The 24810-nt window shown below is 39.9% G+C and overlaps 1 protein-coding gene across 1 annotated transcript in view; it reads left to right on the forward strand.

Moving 5' to 3' along the window:
- Positions 1-318: 318 nt before the first annotated feature.
- Positions 319-24810, forward strand: part of akap9 (A kinase (PRKA) anchor protein 9) — an 88226-nt gene continuing 63734 nt past the window's right edge. The window contains 3 exon segments of the mRNA XM_034704938.1: positions 319-528; positions 15992-16264; positions 23704-23748. Of these exon segments, the coding sequence (XP_034560829.1) occupies positions 481-528; positions 15992-16264; positions 23704-23748 (366 nt within the window). The 5' untranslated portion in view covers positions 319-480.

A 24810-nucleotide genomic window follows, 5' to 3' on the forward strand; every position in this document is an offset into this window, starting at 1 on the left:
TTTCGCAGCAGGTTTCAGGGCTTAAAGAGTCATATATATACTTGTACTTTTTTGCACTAAAACAAAGGGAAACATTTTGAGTTGTTGTTATTTATAGGTTATTATGTCATGATTTTACTGGTCTGGCCCACTTCAGATCAGCTTGGGCTGTATGTGGCCCCTGAACTGAAATGACTTTGACGCCCCTGATGTAGCGAGTACTCAGATATTCCATAATTACGACATTTCTGCCAGTGCTTGAAGGCAGCACTAGTGGAATGCCAGGGGGCGTGGTTATAAAGGCACCTAGACGACGTCATCATAGTTGAGTCTCATGTTTACGTGGAAACATGGCGGCGGACTACCAACAAGGAGACAGCACCTAGTAAACGCGACTGAAAGCCGGATGACAGATATTTAACTGTTAGTTCTTTAGAGTTTTCTCGCATCTATTTCGCATGAAGCAGTTTCCCTCTTGTTTCAGCCACAGGGACCGCGGTGATGGAGGACGAGGAGAGGCAAAAGAAGCTGGAGGCCGGCAAAGCAAAGGTAGGATTCTCTGTTTCTGGGTGTTAGCACAACTCACTTACATTACTGTTATTACTGTAAAGTAGTTCTGTAATTTTTTTGTCAGTTCGTTCTGTCACAGCTGGGTCCGTCAGCTGTTTATTGGCCCCCCTCCCCTTCTGATCCCCCTTTCAGCTGTCAGTCCCACCAAACGTGCGCCCCCCATCTGACAGCCGGGGTGCTAGCATAGCCTCTGCTAGCCACAGACGCCTTTGTCATGCTGCATGTCTATCACTCCTCCAGTGTTTGATATCATTGTTTTCTATAGTTTAAAACATGTGCATGCAATGCCCTTTTAATCACCCATAGGTCAAGATGTCAAATCATTATCGAAGGATTATAAATGCCACTTTAAGTGAAGCTGACAGGCTGGTGTAACAGGATTTACAGGACATGTCCCCAACAATAGCAGCAGACACACGCCAAACTTGTGCTATATTGGCTTTATCAATCAGCTGCATTAACATTAAGTAAGGACAGCCTCTTCAAGTCGCTCCAAAAGCTCCTGTTGAACAATGGATTGTCATAGAAGGGAAAGTAGTCAAGTTTACCTTATACAACCTCACACTTACAACCAAGACATGTTTATGATAATGCTCCAGATGTGAGTGTTGTTTCATATGATATGAAGCTGTCAGGGATGTCTCATAGCTGTCCCTGCTGAATTATTGCATCACTTGGTATCAGCACTGTTATTGACATGGGTATACACAAACATCATGGGTATGAGTTGTATCATAACATGCCTGCAAGAAGGTCTGAACTAGGGATACACATTATTATCGGCACATAATTGGTATCGGCCGATATTGGCTTGAAAATGAACTATCGGACATCGGCCAATACACCAATGTAATTGACCGATAAAATAATGGGCTGCTGCACACATGTTGGGCTCATATTTTAAGTATGAAAATTTGAATTTAAAGCTGGGGTTGGTAATCAGATTTAGATACACTTTTTGTTACACTGGTTAAAATGATCTTTATGTCCTGATGGCAATCAATACATAATGTGTTCCTAAAAAAGAGCGAAGAAAAGCTGCTATCTACAGCCAGAGTAAACCTGGGAAAACACCAACCAATCACCGTTTTTTGGGTGCCAAAATTTTAAACCATTCAAATCCCGTCCTGCTGTTCTGCCCGCCTCCTGCGCGTACATTTCCCCAGCGTGCACTCCTCTGAGTCCCCGTCTCCTGCCGCTGCTTTCCCCCGACTCTACTCACTGTCCCTCTCGCTCGACTTCAGGCCTGTCCCCTCTGACCCGATGAGGTGCTTTGCTCAGGACTGTAGTCCGGATCAGAGTCTAAAAAGCTCTAACCACAGGGGCTCTGACAAGTGTTATATGTGTTATATGTTACAGTATTATATGTGTTATAACTTTTCTCCTGATATCGTGTCACCAGTACAACTGGATAATGCTCGCTTGACAGATGTAAGTACTAACAGCAGCCATGTTTGTTTGTGTTTTTAACTTCAATATGATAATGTTTTGGTGAGGACCGGTTTTGAATCAGTCAAGATCATATGGTCGCAAGTCAGCAGCGCTCGTGCATGTGAGCGGGGGGGGGCGTCGTTTTGGAGGAGCTCCGAGGGAGGAGGGGAGGGGTTAGACGGACTCCTGAGGAAATGCTACATTCAAATTCATGCTGGTTTTCCGAGACTACCAACCCCAGCTTTAAGCAGCAGTCTGTAAGGTACATGTAGCTGACTAATTTAGGCACATTTACTGTCAAAGAGTAAACCATTTTATTTAATTTGGGTTTAATTGCTGTACAGTTGCACTTTCCACATGTTCCCTGTGAACAGAGGTTAGGTTTACTTACTATGTCAAATGTGAAATTGGTCAAATTTGACCTGGTTGTGGGTATTGTTATGATTGTCTCAGGGAGAGCATCATCCAAGTTTTAAGTAGGATGTATCTTTTTGTATTAATTTTGTGTGAAAGCAATTGTCGTAAATAAATATGCAGTTTTAAGTATTAACTATGTTTCTTATTTTGCACAAGAAATGAATATTACATGACACGTGATAAGAGTATCACTATGAAACTGTACGTTAAATCAAAAACAGAAGAGAATCGATGATCTCTGCAATCAGGTGTGGGGGAAAAAAATATCGGTATCGGTAATCGGCTAAATGAGTTGTAAAATATCGGCAAAAAATCCAATATCGTGCATCCCTAGTATACACAAACATCATGGGTATGAGTTGTATTATAACACGCCTGCATGAAGGTCTCAACAACATAACATAAAATCATATGAAGTCGGAATGTGACATGCTGACATCCGCTTATAATGCACAGTACAAACGTACAACACATTTGAGGCATCTCACCAAATTGATCAGTCATATCTGCAACAGAAGGAGGAGGAATTATTTTCAAAAGTGTTGGAAATCAGTAAAAAATTCAGTGTGTGAGGAATATCTTAGAAGCCGCATTGATCAGCTCAAAAGTCACACAACAAATTCATATTATCTTGTCTTTTTAAACTCTAGGACTCTCCTCAAACAGCATATATTCAACAGATTTAAAAACACTTCAAACATACCCTGTCTAAGCACTTCACATGTGCCTATAGGTCACCCCAGGTTTCATACTGAAGCTGCTGCTCGGGGCTGGTGGGAAAGGCCGTCTCTGTGGTTGTGACTGTGGCATTCAGGTTTTATAAAAGACCCCCTCTGTGCTGCAGGAGGATATGACTGCTGTGTTTTTTTACGCATTGCCATGTCACTGTGTCCTCACATGCTGGGGAGAAACTTGACAAGGTATTTCATTAAATGACAGATTGATAATACTTAACAGGTCTTTATTATTTGCTTTAAAAGCCTCACAGACTCTGACTGGATCTTGTAAGCTTCACATGATTCAAAGCTGATTTATGTCAGAGTCAGTAATCAAGCTATAAACTAGTTAAGATAATGGCATAACTCACTACGTATTTAATATCCTTAGAGCATGAAATTACATTTAATCTGGTTGTTGTAGATATACAATGTGGTTTTTCAGTTTGTAAATAAGAAGCAGGAACATGTTTCCTGGCTCAGGTACATGCAGAGTTTGCATTAATGTCAATCATCTATTGTGAGGCCTGTTTGAGATAACAGGCCTCACAATAGATATGTCTGGGCCATGCATATGCATCTAGAGTCCTAACAGACAATGAGTAAAGCTGCAGACATATTGCTGCTTTCCCTTTTCTCTGCAGCAGTGTAGACCCATATTGACAAGTGCTTTACCAGTGTTGAAAAGTTCCTCGTGCAACACTTAGGCTCAGTTCTCTGGTTGCATGGAGGAGAACGCCTTGTGTTTCATGCTGAGACTTCATTGATGCAGTTACAAGTTCAAGATTCTGTGTTAGGTCAGAGAAGCTCACAGACTCAGATTTGACACCTCTTTTCTACTGTCTTCTCACAGGTATCTTACCTCTGTCAAGCTAATGTAATCCTACGCTCAGCAGATGATTCAATGATGCCTCTGTAGTGCCACTCACAGGAAGATTGAATGTACGTCCATGTGTGGTCAAGTACTGTTACATTTCATATGACAGGAAAGAGGGCTGAAATGTGGCTTCTTTGCTCTCCCTTGTAGATTTGTGTCTCCGAATTGATTGAAGGAAATTCACTCTTCATGCAGATTTTCCCTTTGTTCTGATTGAATCTTTCTGCCTGAAGATAAGAGCTCAGCCCGTCCATTATTCCATCATCACACAGAATGTTGAACAGCATTGATTTTTTAATGAAACTTTAGGGAACGGCATGCTCCTACCCATTTGCTGCTGCTACAGCAATGGGGGGGAGGGAGTTCAGTGGTTTTTAATTTCTCTCGAGGGATGCACACATTTTTCATAGATGATGGCAACTGTATCCACTCTTATTTCTGTGCTTCTGATCACTGATTCAGTGTAACCTGACCAGGTTTTGTCCCTCTAATGAGGTTGATTAACGGGCAGAAGTGTTTAATTTATACCCGTGTAAAGCTTGGTATCATCTGCATAATGAGACACCAGAGTCATTTCTATCTGATGCACAATGTCATAGATATTTAATTCTTGATATGCGCTTCTGTTAGATCTTTTTATAGGTAATTGTAAAGCTAACAAGTCACTTTATTGTCAGTACCTGCATACCAAAGCCCCATTACTGTGCCTTTAAAGAAAGTGGTAGAAATACTGTTCAAATTGGAGGGACTGTTTGGCGGTTTTGGAGCTCTATTGTCTAAAGGTCAGTGTCAGGCAACGCTGGAAGTTTGAGGACAGCAAAAGGTACAAGTTGATCTACTTGAGCTTAGGCCTCAATGCTTAATCCTACAGCACACTAATCATGAATGTGTCCGGTACATGTCCTGTGATGAATAGACTTGACCACAGTGACTTGTTCATCCTATTAATTGGTTAAATTGCCAGACACAATGAGTTTACTCTTAGGCTGCAGTCGCTATCCTCCCTATATGTCTAAATATAAAACAGTGAATACTTGTGGGATTGTCAGGTGATTAATTGAATGTGATAGTGTAACTACTGGACAGTCTTAATTAGATATGACCTGGCTTATGGATGAACTAAATGCTCTGTGCAGTTCTCTGAACATTTGTTATGAGTAGGGTTGGAAAGCGGTGGAAAACTTCCGGTAAATTTCCAAGGGAAGTTAAGCTGGGGAATTTTGGAAATATTCCAAATTGGAAACTGTCCATGGGAATTTATGGGAATTAACTGGGAATTGAGGGTAATTTAATGGAAAGGTGTCATATCCAAGCATAAATATTTGTTTTGTTATAAGCAGACATCCATCCAAAATAATGCAATTAAAACAGATTTATTTGTAAGTAGAACTTTATCAAGTGTTAAATATTTTATTGAACAATCAATTCTTTCTTTGAAGAACAAAAACATGAATGTTGAGTTAAATATTACTCATCCCCCCAACCCAACCCATTAAAAAATGATCAAAAATGCAATCCATCAATTCAAAGTCCTCCTGTTAACATTCAAGACTATATCTGTCCGACCTCCTCCATGTTCCCACTCCCTCCCGCTCCCTCAGATCCTCTTCCTCCACACACCTGTCTGTCCCCTCCGCCCGTCTCACCACCATGGGGAGCCGAGCATTCAGCCGCTCTGATCCCCATCTCTGGAACTCACTACCACTTCAACTCAGAAACACCGATTCTTTCCCCCATTTCAAATCACAACTCAAAACACTTCTGTTTAAAAGTGCCTACTCCGTCTGACGCCAATTGCACTGTCACTTTTTATTTCTATTTTTTCTTACCACTTTGTCAGTTTATATTGTTTTCATTTTGACTTTGATTTTGTTTCCTTTAATGTAAATTCGTGTATGTATATATATATATCTGTGCGGTGTCCTTGAGTGCCGAGAAAGGCGCCTCTAAATAAAATGTTTTATTGTTATTATTAATCCCAACAAAGTCCCATTCAAAATGTTAAATGAAAAGAGTCCCTCTCCCTCCAAAAAAAGTCCCATTCAACATGCAAATGAAAAAGCATCTTCCCTCAAGCTTCTCAAGCCTAGCCTCTGCATTTTTGCTAAACCCTTTCAGCTCTTCCTAAGTTCCCTATTAAATTCCAACCTTCAATTTAGTAAATTCCTAGTTTATTCACGTTTATTCACGTTTATTCCCGTTTAGTCACGTTTATTCACGTTTATTCCAATGGAAAGTTTCCAACTTTGAAAATTCCCAGAATTTTGCAACCCTAGTTATGAGTGAAAGGACACGTTTGCCTTAAGTTTATTACATACTTGAAGCTCCTGTGTGGAGTTTTTTTTTTACAAGCTATGAATACACTGAAAGAAAAAAACTGATGTCTCTTTATGAGCTACAAGAGCAATTTAGAAAGAAAGTGGGTTGGGGACACCTTCAGACTCCAAATGGTCTGAAATGATGAGATTTCTCTCTCCATAAAGCTACTTTCAAATATAAAGGGCCACATCAACAAAGAGATAAGAGCTACCACTTTATCCACAGGGGTGACGCCAACATCAACCCAATTTGAACGTTCCTCCCAGGTGCTTTAATTATGTTTGTTTAATTCTGAGTAAGTTCTAAAGCAATGATACTCGGCATATATTCTTAAGTCACTGTTGCAAACAACAACTAATCCATGGATATCCAGCAATGCATGATGATGTCAAGTGTTTTACTGTCAACATAAGAGAAAGAGTTTATAGATAGGAACTAGTAATTGTATTCCCAGAATAGGCCATTAATCTGGGCTCTAGTGTCAGCAGCTTGTTTGTTTAAGATCAGGGTTTAACTCTAAGGATGCATTTGCATTAGAGTACTTCTGCAGATTTTGCTGTCTCTCAGTAAGCTTGTTTTTTTTCAGTAACACAGAACAATTAGTCTGACAGAATAAACCACTGCTGAGGCTACTTGCTGTTCAGAACATCTCTGTATGCAGTCTTAGGAGACTTCAGGGATGGGGGACACACGTCGACACTCATCTTTTAAATGCATACAGATTTGAATCACTATTTCAAATCTCTTAAAGCTTCTTGAATGTGTTGCAGACGAAGCTCCACTCTTTCCACTAGTCACGAAGCAGACGTTGCTCCAGTTGCCGTTGCTTTGTTTCCAGGGCTGTTCTTCTATTGTTGCTCGCAAAGTGGAATGTGTCCATGAAGCACAAGGTTTCTGCCGTTTAGTAGCTGTCAGGTGTTGACTAACGCAGTGTTGCTGGCAGTCTCATTGACACATGACATTGGAGGCAGTGAGCTTCCCTCTCTGAGCGTGCTGCAGTGCCGTGTTTCAGAGCGGATTCTGTATTTTTAGAAAGGTGTCTTACAGGCAGCAGACTGAGCACAGAAAAACACTTCGGTCCTTATTCTTTGAGATCTTTTTTGATCAATACTTACAAGCCCAAGTAAAGTAAGCATGCAATGAACTACTCACTTATACATTGAGCAGTCTGTGTTCTCAGGCACAACAGGTGTGATTCTCAGAGAAGATTTTGACTTCTCCTTTGTCATCATTCAGAATATGCTGCAAAAGTAATGGTATTCAACTATGATATAATAGCTGTATTGCTTATCTTGGATGTCGCAATAGTGTCACTTTTTTCTTAAATTTTTATGGTTGTTAGTTTTGCACATATATTTAATTTTGCACTTTGAGTGCAAACGTGGCTTTGATTATTTATTGGGTGGATTCCTTGTTAAATCCTGGAGATCACAATGGTATTGAGCCAGCAGGTGGTGGTGTGTGTTCTATGTAAGAGTGGACTAAGTGGATAAAGTGTGCTTTACCATGAAAGTAATTTTCATTCATAATAATGTATTGTAATAAAGTCAGTTTTGAAATGACGAAATAACTAGATAGTAATGTGTTTGTCTGGCTAAATCATCAAAGTTTAAGCCTGAAAAATCAATCAATCAGACTTTATTTATAAAGCGCTTTAAATACAATGACATTGTAACACAATGTGCTGTACATAAGAACAACTTAAAATAGAATAAATTAAGAAAAAGATCCTGACCCCAAACCCACCAAACAATCCTATGGTTAAGAACACAATATAAAAAAACTAAATAAATAAATAAAAAAAAATGATTAAAAAGAAGTTGCTGAACGAACTGAGGAAACACTCTCATAATATCTTAATGAGGAAACACTGGAGGTAAAATAAGATGTTAAAACTCAACACAGGAAATTAAACTCACCCAAATAATATACAGTTCTGCAATAATAAAACATTAAAATGTTAAACCATTAAAAGAAAATAAATAAATAAATAAGCACATGAATAAATAAAGTAGAATAAAAGTGACAAAAATTTGAACTAGATAATAAATAAATAAATACAACTGTTTAGAATAAAACTCAGTTAAAAGTGAGACTAAAAAGGTAGATCTTGAGTTTGCTTTTAAAGATATTTGATAATTGAGATATAAATGAGATACTATATATATATATTGTAAATACAGTTTTTAAATGAATGATCAGTACTGCTTATTAATTCTGATTCTTACCCACAATAGTAACAACACAGAGACTCAGAAATACCCTTGTTAAAAACAATCTTCTCTCATTAACTCCCAAGCAACATCAGCACATATTCAAAACAAAATCAACATATCACTGTGTTCTGTTTTGGAGCTTCACCCCACCGGGTTGTATTTGCATTTTAGTTGAGCATTTCCCTGTATATTTTTGTTGTTGATGGTGTTCATTAGCTACTATTAGACAGGGATAAAAAAAGCGCCTGTGTTAAAAATTGCCTGTGTAAATGTTTTCAGACAGCAGATGGTGTTACACCTACGTAGTCTCTGCTTCCCCAGATGGTGATGCTGCTACACAGGCTTCAAAACTCCATATGCTCTGCCAATGCTCTGCTCTGCCCAGCCAAACAGGGCAGCTTGCTATGATAAGCAGCTCAACCAAGGCTAGGGTACCCATGATATTCTGAAACTCAGGGAGATTTCTAATAGTTGGTCCTCTGCATGTCAAACAATACTGCTACTGGCGTGTCATTCTGATGCGTCAATTAAATGACAGCCTTGTTGTGTTTTCAGAGCCTCTCTCACTAGATTCTCTGCTCTGTAGGAAATACTCTCACTCATATCTTCTGTGTGCTCTGGTATATCATAGATAAAGCTCTCATGGAAACACAGATAGATGGGTATATTTGGATGGAGGGTGGGGCATATGAGGAGGTGTAGAGGCACAGATCAGTGGCCCTTTGAGCTGTTAAGCTGAATGATGTAGGTGGGGAACATGACCATGAAACCCACGCTCAGCTCTTTCGTGTCAGCCTTCAACCAATTGTACTGCATCGGCAAATCAGACCTTTCAAACATGAGTTACTATAATGCTGGCTTTGCTGCTGCAAGATGCAAAGATATGTTGACTGCAGGATTGAATGTGTTTATGTAGCTGTATATTAATTGATAAAGACAGTTATTCCTTTGCATCCCTATAGTGCTAGCTGCGTTACCACCAAGTGGTCAAGTGTGGTACACAATTATTTGTGTTTCCACTGTCAAAAGTTGGGCAAGGTATCAAAATAACCAATCTGTACCATCCTACTATTTTGGCATCCTTCTGTCGGGGTACCAGACATACCCATCCAACCCTAAAGGGTGGAGCTAAACACACTGACATCCACAGATTGAGAGGGAAGGAGAGATCGTACTGGATTTTATCTCTCCTAACAGATGTTATTTGATAAGTTAAGGTATTTACCAAGCGGCAACCTCTGGTCTAAAAATATGAGTCCAATGCGGAAGTGTTAAAAGCTACAGTTCATCAAGGATCCGCTTGAGCCTGGCTCCGGAAGTACTGGAAACCACATACACACCAATTCAAAAAAGCCAATCTTTACAGCAGAAATAAACATGTTTACAGTCTGGTACAAAAGACGAGTGTAGTCCTGATAGCTCATTTCTCGATCGGCACACACTGTACGGGGGTGAATTTTTTTCTAACCCTGCAATTTCGTAGATATTGAGATTAGGAGTCTTCCAACGAGAGGCACAGCTGACTTGATTGACAGACAGGAACACTGTAGCTGTTCGCTAGGAGGCTCAAAGCCCGCCTCTTTACGTCACAATTGCTCGACAGCAGCGATATGGCTGCCGCAGACAATTGGCCTCAAACAGCGCTTCAGTAACGGGTGACGTCACAGATACTACGTCCATATTTCATACAGTCTATGGTATTTACTTGAGTGATTTATGACTCTGATCTTTGTACATTTTTATTCATATTGAGGAGTGTTTTTGTGGTGTTATAATAGGGTTGGTTTTATTAGAAAATTATCTTATTTAAAAATTGGTGCTTAATTCACAGACAGACACAAGCTGAGCAGTGAGAGGGTCACAGAGATGGATGCAGAGGAGAGGGAGATTGCACAAGGAAAAAATATATCCTGTAACCTTAAACCCTGTATCCTGTAAACCCTAGCGTTTTTCTACAAAAGTTAATTGTAAAGAGCTGTGCAAGCTACTTCTCTTACCAAATAACCATCCAGGACAAAACTTCAAAATAAAATCAATGTGGGAAAACAAGGAGAGTCTCTCCACAGAAAAAATTGGACTCGGCTTTTGCTTTGAAAAGTTGGAAGCCTTCGATTCTCAAAATTTCTGGAGCATGAGACTGACTGCTCATCTATGCCAAAATGAAAATCTGTCTGTCACACAGCCAACACGCTTCCTGTGTTAGGTGCTCAAGGGTACAGTTGGCGATAGAAACGCAAGCAAGATCAGGGTTTAACATACTGAACCATACTTAACTGTACTGAACTAACCTGGACCGCTTGCTGGATACGCACCCCATCCCACTTGAGGCCTTACATACCTTTTTATTTGATTGATAAGTAATGCACAAAACGTTTCCCCTGAGTAAGATGCACAAGAAGGCGTGGCTATACTCACAAGCTACTGGCTGAGTGTCACTCTATTGGAGTTCTTCCCAAAGTTTGAGAGGTTGTCAACTCAAATTGAGTCTTTGGGTGTAGTTTCAGGAGTGTCTGCCAGCTAGAGATTCTATATTTGTGTTAGGGGACCTAAATATGGGCAATTATGAAGAAACCTGAAGGGGCTGAACAGGAGGAACTGCATGCTCAATCTGATCCAACAATGTGTTAGCTTACTGGATAAACAGTCAAAGATTGGTCATGGCAAACATAATTTTTAAGCAAGTTAGCTCCCATGTGAACTTGGCACTAGAAACCCCAGCCCAAAGATGGATGATGGATGATTCACTGTCGTATTGTCAGGCATAATGTTTTGGACACAAACAGATGAGCAGAGCTGTCAATGGGGGAGGCTGCTGCACAGAGCAGATTTAGCTTTTTTGGACTGTAAGCTCTGAAGTGACAGTGGAGGCAAAAACTTGGTTGTGAAAGGAGTTCAGGAAGGCAATAAAGACGAACATTAGATTGGCCTTGGAATCTTCTGGCAACCGATGTCCTCTGATAAGTACTCACAGTTTACAGATCCAGGAGATGCCTCAAACCTTGCTTGCAAAGATCTCAAAAGTTGTCAAGAAACTTCTCAGGGGGACCACCAGGTGCAGTTGAGAGTTAGCCTAAAATTCTGAAGGCTCAACATTGGACTGTCTTGACCGAAATACCTCCTTGGTGTCGCTGGAGTTCTAAGATGAGCTCAATTGGCCTGATTGTTGAACCCCAGATACAGGAAGGACTTTGTGACTTTGCTCTCGGAAGAGTGGATCAGCTATGTCCTTGCAGAAAGGTAAAGCCGGGGTTGTCATGGAACTGTGGTCATCCAGTCTACATGTTGTGGAGATGGGGAAGGCCTTCAATGTTACCTCCATTGGTACGGCTGGCATATTGGACCATATAAGGTCCTTGTAGAAGCAAAGTAAAATCTGTGTCCTAATCCTTGGCACAACATTGTACACCTTTACCGGGTTTGTCCCTTGTGACCAATTATGCATGTGACTGAAAAGGATCTCAAGTCACGGGACAGTGGAAAGTCAGAATGGCATGTCTTTTTCACCAGATGATGTGTTTCTTTTGGCTTTATCAACTGAGAACTGTCTCATTACCTATCTCAGGGTTGCGATCAGAGGTAATGAACAAATGAATGGAGAGATGGGTTGATGCAGCGTCTGCCAATTGTTGTTGTGAAGAGGAAGCAAACACAAAAGGCAAAGCCTTGGATTTACCACTTAATCTACCCTCCAACCCTCACTTATGGTCATGTGCTTTGGGTATTGACTGAAAGAATGAGATTGCAGATAGAAGCAGCCAAAATGAATTGGGGGCTCAGCTCAGCCTTAAGGACAGGATAAGGAGCTCAGACATCTGGAGGGAGCTCAAAGTAGAGCTGTGGCTCATTTCCATCAAAATGAGTCTGTTGATTTGCTGGCATTCAATTATGGTGCCTCCTTGGTGCTTCCCTTTGGAGGTTTTCTGGACACATCCAACAGGGGGAGACCTCAGGGCAGATTCAGAGCTTGCCGAAGGAATCCCTCTGGCCTGGGAAGTCCTCCAGGTATTACAGGAGGAATTGAGAAATGTTGCTGGGTTTAGGGACCTTTGGGCCAAAGTTGCATAGCCTGCTCCCACCACTATCCACCCCAGATGATCTGAAGAAAAGAGATGAATGAATAGATTGACATGATGAAATAAGCTTCAAGCTTTAACAGGTGTTAAATCACTACATGAGACGAGTTTATGAGGTAACTCAGAGTTTCCTGAGCTCACCCCGTATGTATGTACGTCTCTTAACGAAGGAAACTATTTAAAAATTATCAAATGATAAAGGTTCCCAAAAGATGGAGCATGACATAAAATGTTGATAACACAGATTTTGATGGTTAACAGATCATTTAAGCCCTATTTTAATTGAAAACAGTGCAAAGACAACATGTCAAATGTTGAAACTGAAAAATGTTATTCTTTTTGAAAACCATATGCTCATTTAAAAGTTGATTCCAACAACAAAAACAATGCCAAAAACCCCAAGAGGAACGTTTCCCAACTAACAAAGGGAATGTGCAACAAGTTAGTAACTTGACTGATTAGAAAAAGGGCATTCCAGAGAGTCTCAGAAGTAAAGACGGGAAGAGGCTCACCACTCTGTGAGAGACTGCGTGAGGGAAGAGTTCACCAATTCCAGAATTTGGGGATTTCGGCATTTACTGTCATAATATCAAGAAAAAGTTAAGAGAATCCGGAGAAATCACTGTACGAAAGGGTAAAGGCAGAGAACTAGTACTTGATAGCCGTGATCTTCGGGCCCGCAGAGGGCCCAGCATTAAAAACAGACATGACTCTGTCGTGGAAATCACTACATGAGCTCCAATCACCTCCAAAAACCATTGCCTTTAAACAAGTTTTGTCACTGCAGATGCAAATGCAGGTTAAAACTGTACAATGTAAAACCATATATATATAAACATGATCCAGGAACATTGGTGACTTATCTGGGCCTAAGCCAATTTCAAAGAGATTGAGATTAAAGCTGCTGTTGGTAGGAATGGTGTCAAAACGTTACTTTTTTTCTGCTGGGTTTGAAGAAAAGGTCATAATGCCCATCGGTACTCATCTGTAAGTGAAGTAATTTGAGACTATTGCGAAACCTCTGTGTTGTCCAATACCTATGTATAAAGCAATGTTATTATTCCCCTCGTTCCCGTTATGATGGACCAATCATAGCTAATTTCCAATCCTAAGTCCTGATTGGTCAAGTGGGGGCCCCACTACGTCGCCCTGATAAGCTGGGAAGCTACTACTTCCTCATAGAATGCGCACAACAATCTTTTGTGGGCGGGGTTACGGGAGCAGAGAGGGGGGGGGTAGTGCTGACATTCGAAATCTCTCTTCAAACTTTAAGTGGAAAACTGAGCTCCCCCCGTCCCGTTGGGGCTTATGAAACAAAAATATGACTAAGGAGAAGAAGTTTAAAATGAGCTTATATTTTTCATAAAGCAATAACATTTTTAATTTTCAACATTTGATTTCTTTGCACTACTTTCAATGAAATAAAGGATTTCAATGATTTCCAAAGCATCAAAATTGTTTTTATTAACATCTTACTCAGCATCCTAACCCTATGGAATTTGGGTTGAATTTCCAAAACCATTAGCTTCTCCAAACAGTAGTGTTTTAACATGCATCTCAGGTTATGACTTGTGTCAAGAGGCTACACAGGCTTTTCCAGGACAGGCGTGCAGGCATTAGCACGATATCCTTGGCAACAGTTCGTCTATATCTAAAGCAATCCATGCAACACCTGTTATGGGTCAGCTGTAGCCAATGTATCCTGTCTGCTGTATGTCAGCTGACATTGCAGGCTTTTTGCTGCCAGCGGTTTGCTCACACATTATACCAGTAGTACTCACTTTCAAGACTGCGCATTCATTTAATGAAAGCTACTCCTGCTGCTTTGGTTGAACGTTCAAAATGAGTTTGAGAATAGCAGAGGGAGGATTACTGATAGTGTGTAAGTCAGAGTCAGTACCTGGAAGACTATGTGTACTTTTACTATGTGTATGACATCACATCAGAATTTTGTGTTTCAATTGGTTTTGTGTATTATTTTTATTATTTTTTCTTATTTTTCTTATTTCTATTATTATTTTAACCATTATTATTTGAATCATTGCTTTAACATCTATTTACCTTATTTATTTATTTATTTATTGTATTCAACTGATCTTGTTAATGCTACCTTATTTTTAACTTTTCTTTTTACTATTACTTATTTTGTTAATTTTACTGTATTGCTTTTATTTTATTTTATAATCCTGCCTTTTATAAGCACTTTGGGCTGCATGTTTTTATGTATGAAAAGTGCTATATAAATAAAGTTGAGTCGAGTTGTCTTGAACATTTTGTTTTTACAAAATAAAAGAAGGAAGCATCATAAAATAAAACAATTGTCGTTATGATCCCAGGAAAAAGGAATACTTTTAATGATTGTAACAAAATCTTGCAAATTCTTGCTGGTAAGTTGTTTTGTTAGTTTTTCGAATGGCAGAAAATCAGTGCTCATAGTTTAAATTGTCAGTTGTTTTTTGAAAGCTCAAAGACAGAATTTCCCCTGACTCTTTCCTTTTTAAAAGTGAGAATCTCCTTTATTTTTTTGTTTTGATTTCATATTTTAACTGAAGGAAAAGAGGCTGCTTGAATTGGAGCTTCCAAACAAAAATCCTGTGTTTACATTTCCCGCCAATGTGAGCAGATATGAAACTGCAAAGTTTCCATTGAAAGTTTTTTGTTCTCTTCAGAAAGACAGTTTGTAAATTGATTGAGACAGACCAATCAGATACTCGCTGCCATGAAGATAAGGAGGACTTATATGGTAAACAGGAAGGAGCTCTAACAATTTATTACGTGATGTCAAGGGCTAATTGGTTGTTGTACCCAAATAAAGTTATCCCTGTTACCTTTTTATGAATATTAACAATTCAAAACCACAAAAATCAACAAATGTCAGCTCAATGCTTGAGTGCTGAATAAAGCAACAAAAAAAAGGAAATAGAGCTGTTATTGGCTGTTTGACAGATCATTGACATAGTTTGACAATGTAATCCCTTTAGTCAGGATTAGCACCTTGCACAGCAAGTGGCGTTTGCCGGGTCACAGGGAGGGAGGACTCACTCAGAGCAGGGAGGAAGCCTTTTTGGGGCACAAGATGTTTCGTTTGAGTTTTGCCAATCTGTGTCAACTCAACGTGGGTTCATATGTAGTTTTATTTCTTTGTTAAGACTCTGTGCTAGGCAAAGTAATACAGTTGTAAATAAGGAAGTGGCTCTTCAATCTAATCATTAGGTTGACGTAAACAAAGACCTGAATTGAGACTACGGCTGGACAAGTTGATTAGAGCAACGCTTAGATTAGCTGTTGTACTTTTTGTTGATGCTTTTTTTTCAACATCTAAGGAAACCACTGAGGTAGAAATTGTCAATTTTTACCTTTAACACTGCTTTGTTGTTCTTCTTGCCTCTTCAGCTAGCTGAGTACCGTCAGAGAAAAGCTCACGCGGATTCCCAGAAGAAACAGAAGAAGAAGAAGAAAAAGAAGCCAGCGGAGGACTCGGAGGGAGATTCACAGGAGAGGGTTGAGGTTGAGCCGGATCAGTCTGAGGTAGTAGAGGAAGTCTCAGGCGCAGGACAACATGGAGCACAAGAAGGGAGTAAAGACCCGCCCACCACAGAGTTTACTTTCGCCCGGACGCTGCGGAGTGGAGAGACTGTCAAGCATGACCAGACCTACACCATAGAGGTAAACACTCACTCCTCACTTAGTGTTTACTGTTAGTGATTCTATAGAGCTCCACATACTGAGTACATGTCCTTTCTTAACTCCTTATACATGATAAAGATACATAAGAAAAACAGTTTCTGCTTTGAACAAATCAGAAAAACTAGTATTTGACAATGAAGTAAGGCTGCAGCTTTATCTGTTTACTTAGGGGCGAAGAAAATCAGCAACTATTCAGACAGGAAAAGCTGAAAACAGTGGGCTTTTTATAATCCTGCTTTAAAAAATCCTTCAAACAATGCATTTATAAAGAAAATACCTGGCAGTTCATTTTTTGATAAACACCACAACTCATGAATGACCTAACTGTTTCAGTCCTAAAACCAAAACACAAATACTTGCACTTCTGTGTGATGACATTTTAAGTTAGGTAACAATACTTTGACCAATTATGGAAGTTCATTTAATATGTGGAGTGGATTTTACTGTAGGTTATAGTTTTATGAAGAAAATGCTGACGAATTTACTAGAATGACACGTGACCTCAGGCCAAGCCATCAACCTCCATAAACAAGAAAAAATGACAGTTTGCCTGCAAAAAAAGGTTTGTAAATCCAGGAAATCATTTCAAAGTTATTTATTTATTTATTTATTTTTAGTGGATAGGATAGCTGAAGAGAGGGTAAGAAATGTGGGAACTAGAGAGCATGGGAAGACATGCAGCATATATTCGAGGTTGAACCTGCGACCTCTCTGACAAGGACTAGCCTCAGTATATGAGGTGCACGCTCAAACCGCTAGTCCAGCAAAGAGTTTTGTCTGGCTCCATGTGACTGACTTGATGCGAAGACTCAATCAGTTTTTGATTTTAATGCAGCTTTTAATCAGCATTCAAGGAAAGTTTTGGTAGGCACTCATTTGTTGTCCCACAGAGGACACAGGAATGCTAATTGTAATATTGTAATAACTAGGGATGCACTGAAAATTCGGCCACAGAAAGACTTTAATCACTGAAACAACACGGCTGAAACAGATTTTGTGATGACGCAAGCAAAAAACGCGGCCAGTACCCACTTGTCTGGATAAGGGCCAACATGTCTGCTTCCGTTATTCCTTTAATCGCAGCACTAAAGCGTCTTCTAAGCAAATAGGTATAGACGGACCACGGAGTGAAAACAATGAAAAGTACACTCTTAGAGTCTGTCAGCACACTTTCACTGAGATCTGTTCGGATCCTCTGCACTTCATCGCAACTGTACTTGATCCGCGTTATAAGGATCATTACTTGGATGTGGGAATAAAGCAGCACGCACAAGAAACGATCCAGGCCACGATGGATGCAGAGAACCCGCTTGGAGACGGAGAAGCGCACAGCGCAGGAAGTAGAACAGAGCGCAGAAAAAGGACTTGTAACATTTTTGACATTTCTGTCTATAACTTTGAGCTCTTTTAACCCAGTGTGTTCAAACTGCTATACAAACTAGCTTCATGTGTCTGCTAATAAATTACCTAGAAAATGTCTGTGCAACACAAACAGAAAATGCATGGCTTAATCTCAAATCCAAGGAGTGAAATGTTACAACTGTCCCCAGTCTCCCTAATAATAGTTGGCATCATAATTTATTTTGGTGTTTCAGTTTTCGGCCTTGGTTTCCTCAATTTCGGTTTTCGGTTTCAGACAAGAATTTTCATTTCGGTGCATCCCTAGTAATAATATTTATGATAAGTATGAGCATTACAACTCGTACCTTGACCAGAGTAGGATCGTCAAATTACCATAGGTTTAAAGGAAATCCTGTCACAACAAGAGAGTACTTTACAGGGATTAGTTTGTGGGGTTGTAAATAATATGGTATACCGTATATGAGTCACTCAATACCCAATTTATGCTCTTCATTCATGAAATCATCAGTAATGGAAGTCATCAGATTATAGGGTTACTTACTTTAGACGTATAAATGAAGGTGTGTCCTCTGTCACTATCCCTGCACTTTAATGAGATGTTAACCTGTTAGTATGCTCCTCACATACCCCAAAAGTCTTTAAAACTTCAGGTGAAGCTGATTCATTTTATAACCGTAGTCTTGTGTTATGAACCTGTATCTAATAAGAAGTAACATCATAGTTGTTGATCTGTGTGAAAATAGATCTGCCCTCTCAAGAGTTTTGTCTCTGTGGTTTACTGGAGCTTTATGATAACATGATAACATGATAACAAGGCCCTCCAGGAGTAAAAAGCAGTGATGTCAGATTTTCCGCTGGAAAGAATAAATAAGAAATGATTTTTTTTATGTCATTAGTTAAAAAAATGTTACTTCAGTTTTTTCAACACAGATTGAATTAAGAGATGAAGAAGTGCAGCTTGTGTTCCGTAACTGAGTCTTATTATTAAACCAAAATGTGCATGAGAAAGAGATCTTTCATTGCTGCTTTTGTTCACAAGCAAGCATACACTATAAAATATTTAAACAAATATTCTAGTTATAAATAAATAGACTGTGCTTTCAATGCAGCTGTTCTTTCAAAGAAAATCATATTTTCTCTGCAACTGGCAATACGTTATCCTTTTTTTTTTATCAGAAACACTGTCATAGTAAACAATGGAATCTGAAATTTAACCAAACATGGGCCCAGATTATTTCTGTTTTGTAGAAACAAACATTGGTGCCCCACAGAAAAATCTGATCTTTGAAAATGCCTTTGAGATTTTTTCTGATTATGCATTCTTCTGATATTACTTAGAAGAAGAAGAAGAACGTACTTTATTAATCCCCAGGGGGAAATTCAATTTTTTCACTCGTGTTATTTTTCGGTCATGCTACACGCACAGTTTTTTGGTATATACATACAATGCACACACATGCAGTGGACATGCACTTAGGGAGAGATGTCAGAGTGAGGATGCTGCCATCAACCAGCACACCCCAAGCAGTTGGGGGTTCGGTGCCTTGCTCAAGAGCACCTCGGCAGTGCCCAGGCAAGTGAACCAGCAACTCTCCAGCCACCAGTCCACTTGCCAAGCTTCATCCATACTGGGACTCGAACCGGCAACCCTTGGGTTCCCAAGCCAAGTCCCTATGGACTTAGCTACTGCCGCCCCCCTTGTTGAGAAATTTTACTTGGTTTTGGCTTTTCTGAAGATAAAAGCACAGGGACAATTAAAATAGAATAAAGATGTTTTGGCCATTGTAATGGCAATCTCTTGTTCAGGTTATGATGTCAGCGTGATCGATGAAATTAACTTATGGAGAAACAAATGGTTGTCTTTAGTCGAGTCTTTATTATCAACACTCTTTGCAAAGAGGGAGAAAGCAGTGACAAAGAGTGAACTTCTCTCAGTCAAAGTCAGGCTTCTTCCCCGAAAGTGCATGAAAACGGAGTATGTGAACCAGTGAAAACACGTGTGGCATATGACAGGAAGCTCTTCCAAAAAAGGTCAAAAGGTCCTCTAGTCTAACAGAGATCATTGGCTAAGTAGAAAATTGGACACACGAGAGAGCATAACAGGATACGTAAGCAAGCTACGTAAGAAAGCTAGGATGGGAGTACAGGAAACCTCACGTATGCAGCCTTGGAGAGGTCCGCACCAGTATCGGTTTCCATCATACCTCCCGTCTGCGATCTTTGGAGAAACTGCACCTGCAACAGTTCCTATCAGTCTTACACAAGCACAGAGAAACACAAAAAACAACAGCTTATTCAGTAATTTTCCACCACACCATCCTTTCATTAAACATACATCTTTGAAAAAGCACTGTGCTGCATTAAAAGAGTCCTGCAGGGAAGCGTTGGTTGTAGAAGTTGTTGCTGTGTGCTCTCTAGGTTCTTTTCATTTTGCTAAGAAATCACACTCCTCTTTTGTCTTTGTAAAAATATGAAGAAAAAAATCAATCCAAATTTCTGAAGCCTTTGGGTCATGCTGGAGATTTGGTTGGATGGTGAACACTTCGTTCTTTCTCTGCATAATTCCTCACTGCAATAGTTATTCATCACAGATGCTGTTTGAAAGAAACAACATGGGCTTGCTGCTGTCCTTGCAAGAGTGCATCATTAATTGAAGGAATGGATGGCCAATTTTATATTTCTAAGACATCTTTTTTTTTTTTCTAAAAATGATTGGTCTTTGGTGTGCTACCTATAAAAACGCACATGACCCTCAAACCTTCACTGAATTCTTACATTTCAAATTGAATGGAACGGTTGGAGCAGAAGCAGCATTCACCAGTGTTGCTAACCATTCAACATTACTTTTTTTTAGCTACCTTCAGCATTCTTTAAAAAGCCTAACCTAATCAAACAAACAATTTGCCCTCATATAGCACCAAGTTGTCTGAGGACACTTTATAAAGAGTAGGTCTGGACTATACTGTTTGATGTGTTATTTGCAGAGACCCTACATGGGCCCACTATGACAGGCAGAAACCTAGAGAAGAACTAAACTCACAGGTGAACATCAATCTGCCTTGATTGGATGGAAGAAAGTGAAATATAGAATATGAAAGTATCAGTATAGCTATTATTAGGGATGTTTAAAAGCAACTAATTATTTTAGTTTTTTAAACTGAGATTTTTAATCTGACTAAGTGACTACTCTAAAAGTCAGAAAACACTCAGGAAAAAAAGATAAAAGCTGAGGAATGTTTATTAGTATTGTTTGTTTTTATAATTTTTTATTTTAAATCTATTTTTTTTTAATCTTTTGTATGTATATTTTTGACTTTTACACCTTTATTTATAGAGGAAAGGACAGTGGATAAAGTACAAAACCGTGAGAGGGTGGGGGAATGACATGCGTGAAAGGGGCTGCAGGCCCCGGAATCGACCCCGGGCCGACCGCTGTAAGGGCGCTCAACTTAACCATCAGGCTAAATTTGCGCCTGAAGACAGTTTATTTAACTAAACACAAGATCACAGAGTTTGCGTGTAAATTATGTAAAATTACTTACTATTACTAATTACTTACAAAATACTGCTAAACCACACTGTGCTACGTGATACCATCTGTGCTTGTTTACATCTGGGTGGTAGAGCATCATAACATTGTGGCATTGGCCATTAGCTGGAGGTACAGCCCAAGCTAGTGCTACAGCCCCATATACAACTTTTGACTGGCATTGTGAGCCAACAATAATAAGAGAACTCGTCCCATCTTGTAATTCTGGTGCCAACTTGCTAGAGTGACAATGTTTGATCACAAAGTCGATGATGGTTCAGGTATGACTGATTCTAACTGTTAATGCTAGGGTTGGTAGACACAGAAAACTAGCATGAATTTGAATGTAGCATGTCCTCAGGACTCCGTCTAAAAAAAGCTCCTCCAAAACGACGCCCCGCTCACATGCACGAGCGCCACTGCTTCGTGACCATATGATCGTGACTGATTCAAAACCGGTCCTCAGCACATCGTTTGTGTTTTGCACCAAGTCAACTCATGTCTCACTCAGCGGTAAGAAAACACCAAAACATTTTCATAGTGAAATCTAAAAACACAAACAAACATGAAATGTACGCGCAGGAGGCGGGGAGAACGACAGGACGGGATCTGATTGGTTTCATAATTTGGCTCCAGATGGCAGGGATTGGTTGGTGTTTTTCCAGGTTTACTCTGGCTGTACGCAGTGGCTTTTTTTCACTCTTTTTTAAGAAGATCATTTTAACCAGTATAACAAAAATTGTATCTAAATCTGACTACCAAGCCCAGCTTTAAAGCCAACAGGTATAATGTTAGCATTAACTTCTATGATAATGAAGTAATAAGCTGTACACTGTATACATATATGCAACAACATATGAGGGCTCTTGCATTTTTCCATCTTCAAGCCCTCTCACTCTGTTTTTATCGAGTCTACAGGGCCACTTTTTCTCTCCCTGAGCCCACTGTTCATTTGATGTGGTACATGCCCGCAAAACTACTGGTTTCCATGGCAACAGACAATTGCCTTTTAAACAGGTTGAGGTGCGTTGCTCTGTTGACCAATTCCTGTGGCTTGCACCACTTTTTCCTCTGCAGATTTTGAAGGCTGTTTGACTGGATGAATGTTCTGAACTGCAGGTTCTGTTTTTTTTTCTCCTCCACCTTCTGAGGGACACACATCTCGTGTGTTACAAAAGGCAGGGACATTGGCTGTTTCCATCTGCTGCATGGGTTGAGGGCTGTTATGTATCACTAACAAATGAAAGTCGTGACTGTGTGGAGACGGAGCTGCACGGCACAGTAAATACGAATCACCCATGTAGATGAATTGATAAGCAGTTTGTGTATTCTCCCCTGTAATTTTCACAATCAGTTTCACACATTAAGAGACGGACTGGTCCTGGGGCTCGTTTCTCCTCGGAGATTTCATTGTGATGCTGCTTTGCTGTGAGAAGGAGGGTGTTGCTGTGGAAACACAACAGCATCAAAGTTTTCCAGTCTCAAGTCGTACACAAGCCTTTGATGGAGATTTTCATTACAAACACGAGTGTGTGGACTCCAAGACAACAGCATTCAAAAAGACCGTCGAGCATCTCGCTTAAATTTCAGCAAAATCTTTGACGGATAATCTTTCATCAGTTTAAAAATGTATTCTGTAATCAATCAAATCAAAACCTCTCATTTCTCTGCTTCTGCCCCGTACATTTCTTAACACAAAAATAGACTTTGATAATGGCTGTCATTACTCTGTAGGAGTGAGAAAGACGCTGTGTGGCAGAAGTAGGTTAGGCCCATATTTCAATGCTGAGTGGGAACTAAAGTAGGACAGACGGCAGGCGTTTTTATTAAACAGGCATGATTGGACATTTTATTATGTGCATTTTAACTGGGATCAAAGAGGAGAATGATTCTGAAGCTGGCTGGATGAAATCATATTCAAAATGATGAAACTTCTTTCATCTGATGACAAAAGTTTACAAATTCTTTAGTGCAACAACTTATTTTAATGCCAACATGTTGATGACTGTCTATTTTAATTAGAAGTCAATGTTATGGCTGTCTTTGCATATAAGTGTGTGTTGATGACTGTTAATTGGTGAGCATCCCAGTCATGATATGTGTTATGATGCAGAGGTTAAAATTCAATATATTGTGATACTGATGGTGAGAAGATGCAGAGCATTCAAATGTGTTCTTCGATCTTATTTTAGGAAAAAGCACACATAAAAAAATACATAAAGTTGAAGGTTTACAGGTTTTTATGCATCTATTTATGTATTTATTATAATCCCTATCACATCCATATCACACATTCTCTCATTATCAGAGAAGCATTTGTTTTGCATGCACACTGTCATTTAAATATCAATACAGCAGAGACTACCGTTTCATGAAACATGCTTTTGCAAAATCCAAGTCTTTTGTGTTTTCCCTAAATCTCAGCTTGTGTCAACTTGAAAATCTCTCCTTTTATTTGTCTCATATTCTCTTACTCTTCATCGTCTTCGCACTGTCATTGATATTCTTGTCGTCTTCTCTCTTGCAGCCCGAGAGTGAAGTGTCCACTACAGCAGAAGATTGTTCCTCAGAGGTGAGATGACCTGAACTTCCTCAACTTTTTAACAATGTGCACCAAATGTTTTTTTGAAGTAATGCAGAGTTCATCCAAATGCAACCTACATGTTGAAGGTTTGAGTGCGGCTGCTGCGTTAGGGTAATGTAACACAGGACTTCCACCAGTTCCATGTCCGGTCCAACTCCGATCCGGCTGCGGTCCGGCTCCTTGCTCTCTTGTCCGTCAACACTCACTGGTTGTGTTTTCAGAACGCAGCACAGAGCAGGACTGCTGGACAGCTGGAGTCATGTGACCAAGGTTTTCCCACGGCAATCCCTGAATCAAGGATTCCCTTCCTCCTCTCCTCATCCATGTTGTCTTTATCAGCCACTGAAAACCTCTGACCTGATGACTCCAGGCCTGCCTCTGCTCTAAATTTTTTTTTTTTGTCATAGTTAAAGGGGACATATCACGCTTTTTTCATCAATATATATTGGTCTAAGAGGTCCCCAAAACATGTCTTTAAAGTTTATGCTCAAAAAAAACACTTTGAAATCAGATTTTGGCATGCCTGAAAAGCCCTCTTCTTCAGTCCTCCTCAGAACACTCTGTTTTCCCTCTGACCACGCCCCCTCAGGAAGTGGATGTGCCTCGGCTCTCCAGCACGTTGATCTAATGTTTACATGTTGGCTGAATATACACGGCTGCTCAGAGATCGCGTTACTTCAACCCTCTGAATCTGATCCAGAATCTGATCCTGACGGAGAGGCGCCTGTAGCAGGACCTTTCTGAACGATTGGTCACAGATTTAGTGTTTCTTGTTGTTTTATTTATCAGTATGTAGACGTGTGTCTTGGTACACAGCTACGAACATGTAGCTATGTGGCTATGCTAACTAGCGCTAGCACTTATCCATGATAAATAAAAATCATCCACTAGATCTTCAAATCTGCAGACGTGAGGAGTAAAACCGACCTCTGCCAGAAAGGCAGCAGGACCTTTTATGAAGGATTGGTCCAGAAGGACCGGAAGGAGTGGATCCAGTGGGGGTCAACAGATTGACTAGAATAGAAACCTATCAGATCCGGTGCCGTGACG

The sequence above is a fragment of the Notolabrus celidotus genome, chromosome 16 (genome assembly GCF_009762535.1).
Source record: "Notolabrus celidotus isolate fNotCel1 chromosome 16, fNotCel1.pri, whole genome shotgun sequence".
Taxonomy (NCBI): domain Eukaryota; kingdom Metazoa; phylum Chordata; class Actinopteri; order Labriformes; family Labridae; genus Notolabrus; species Notolabrus celidotus.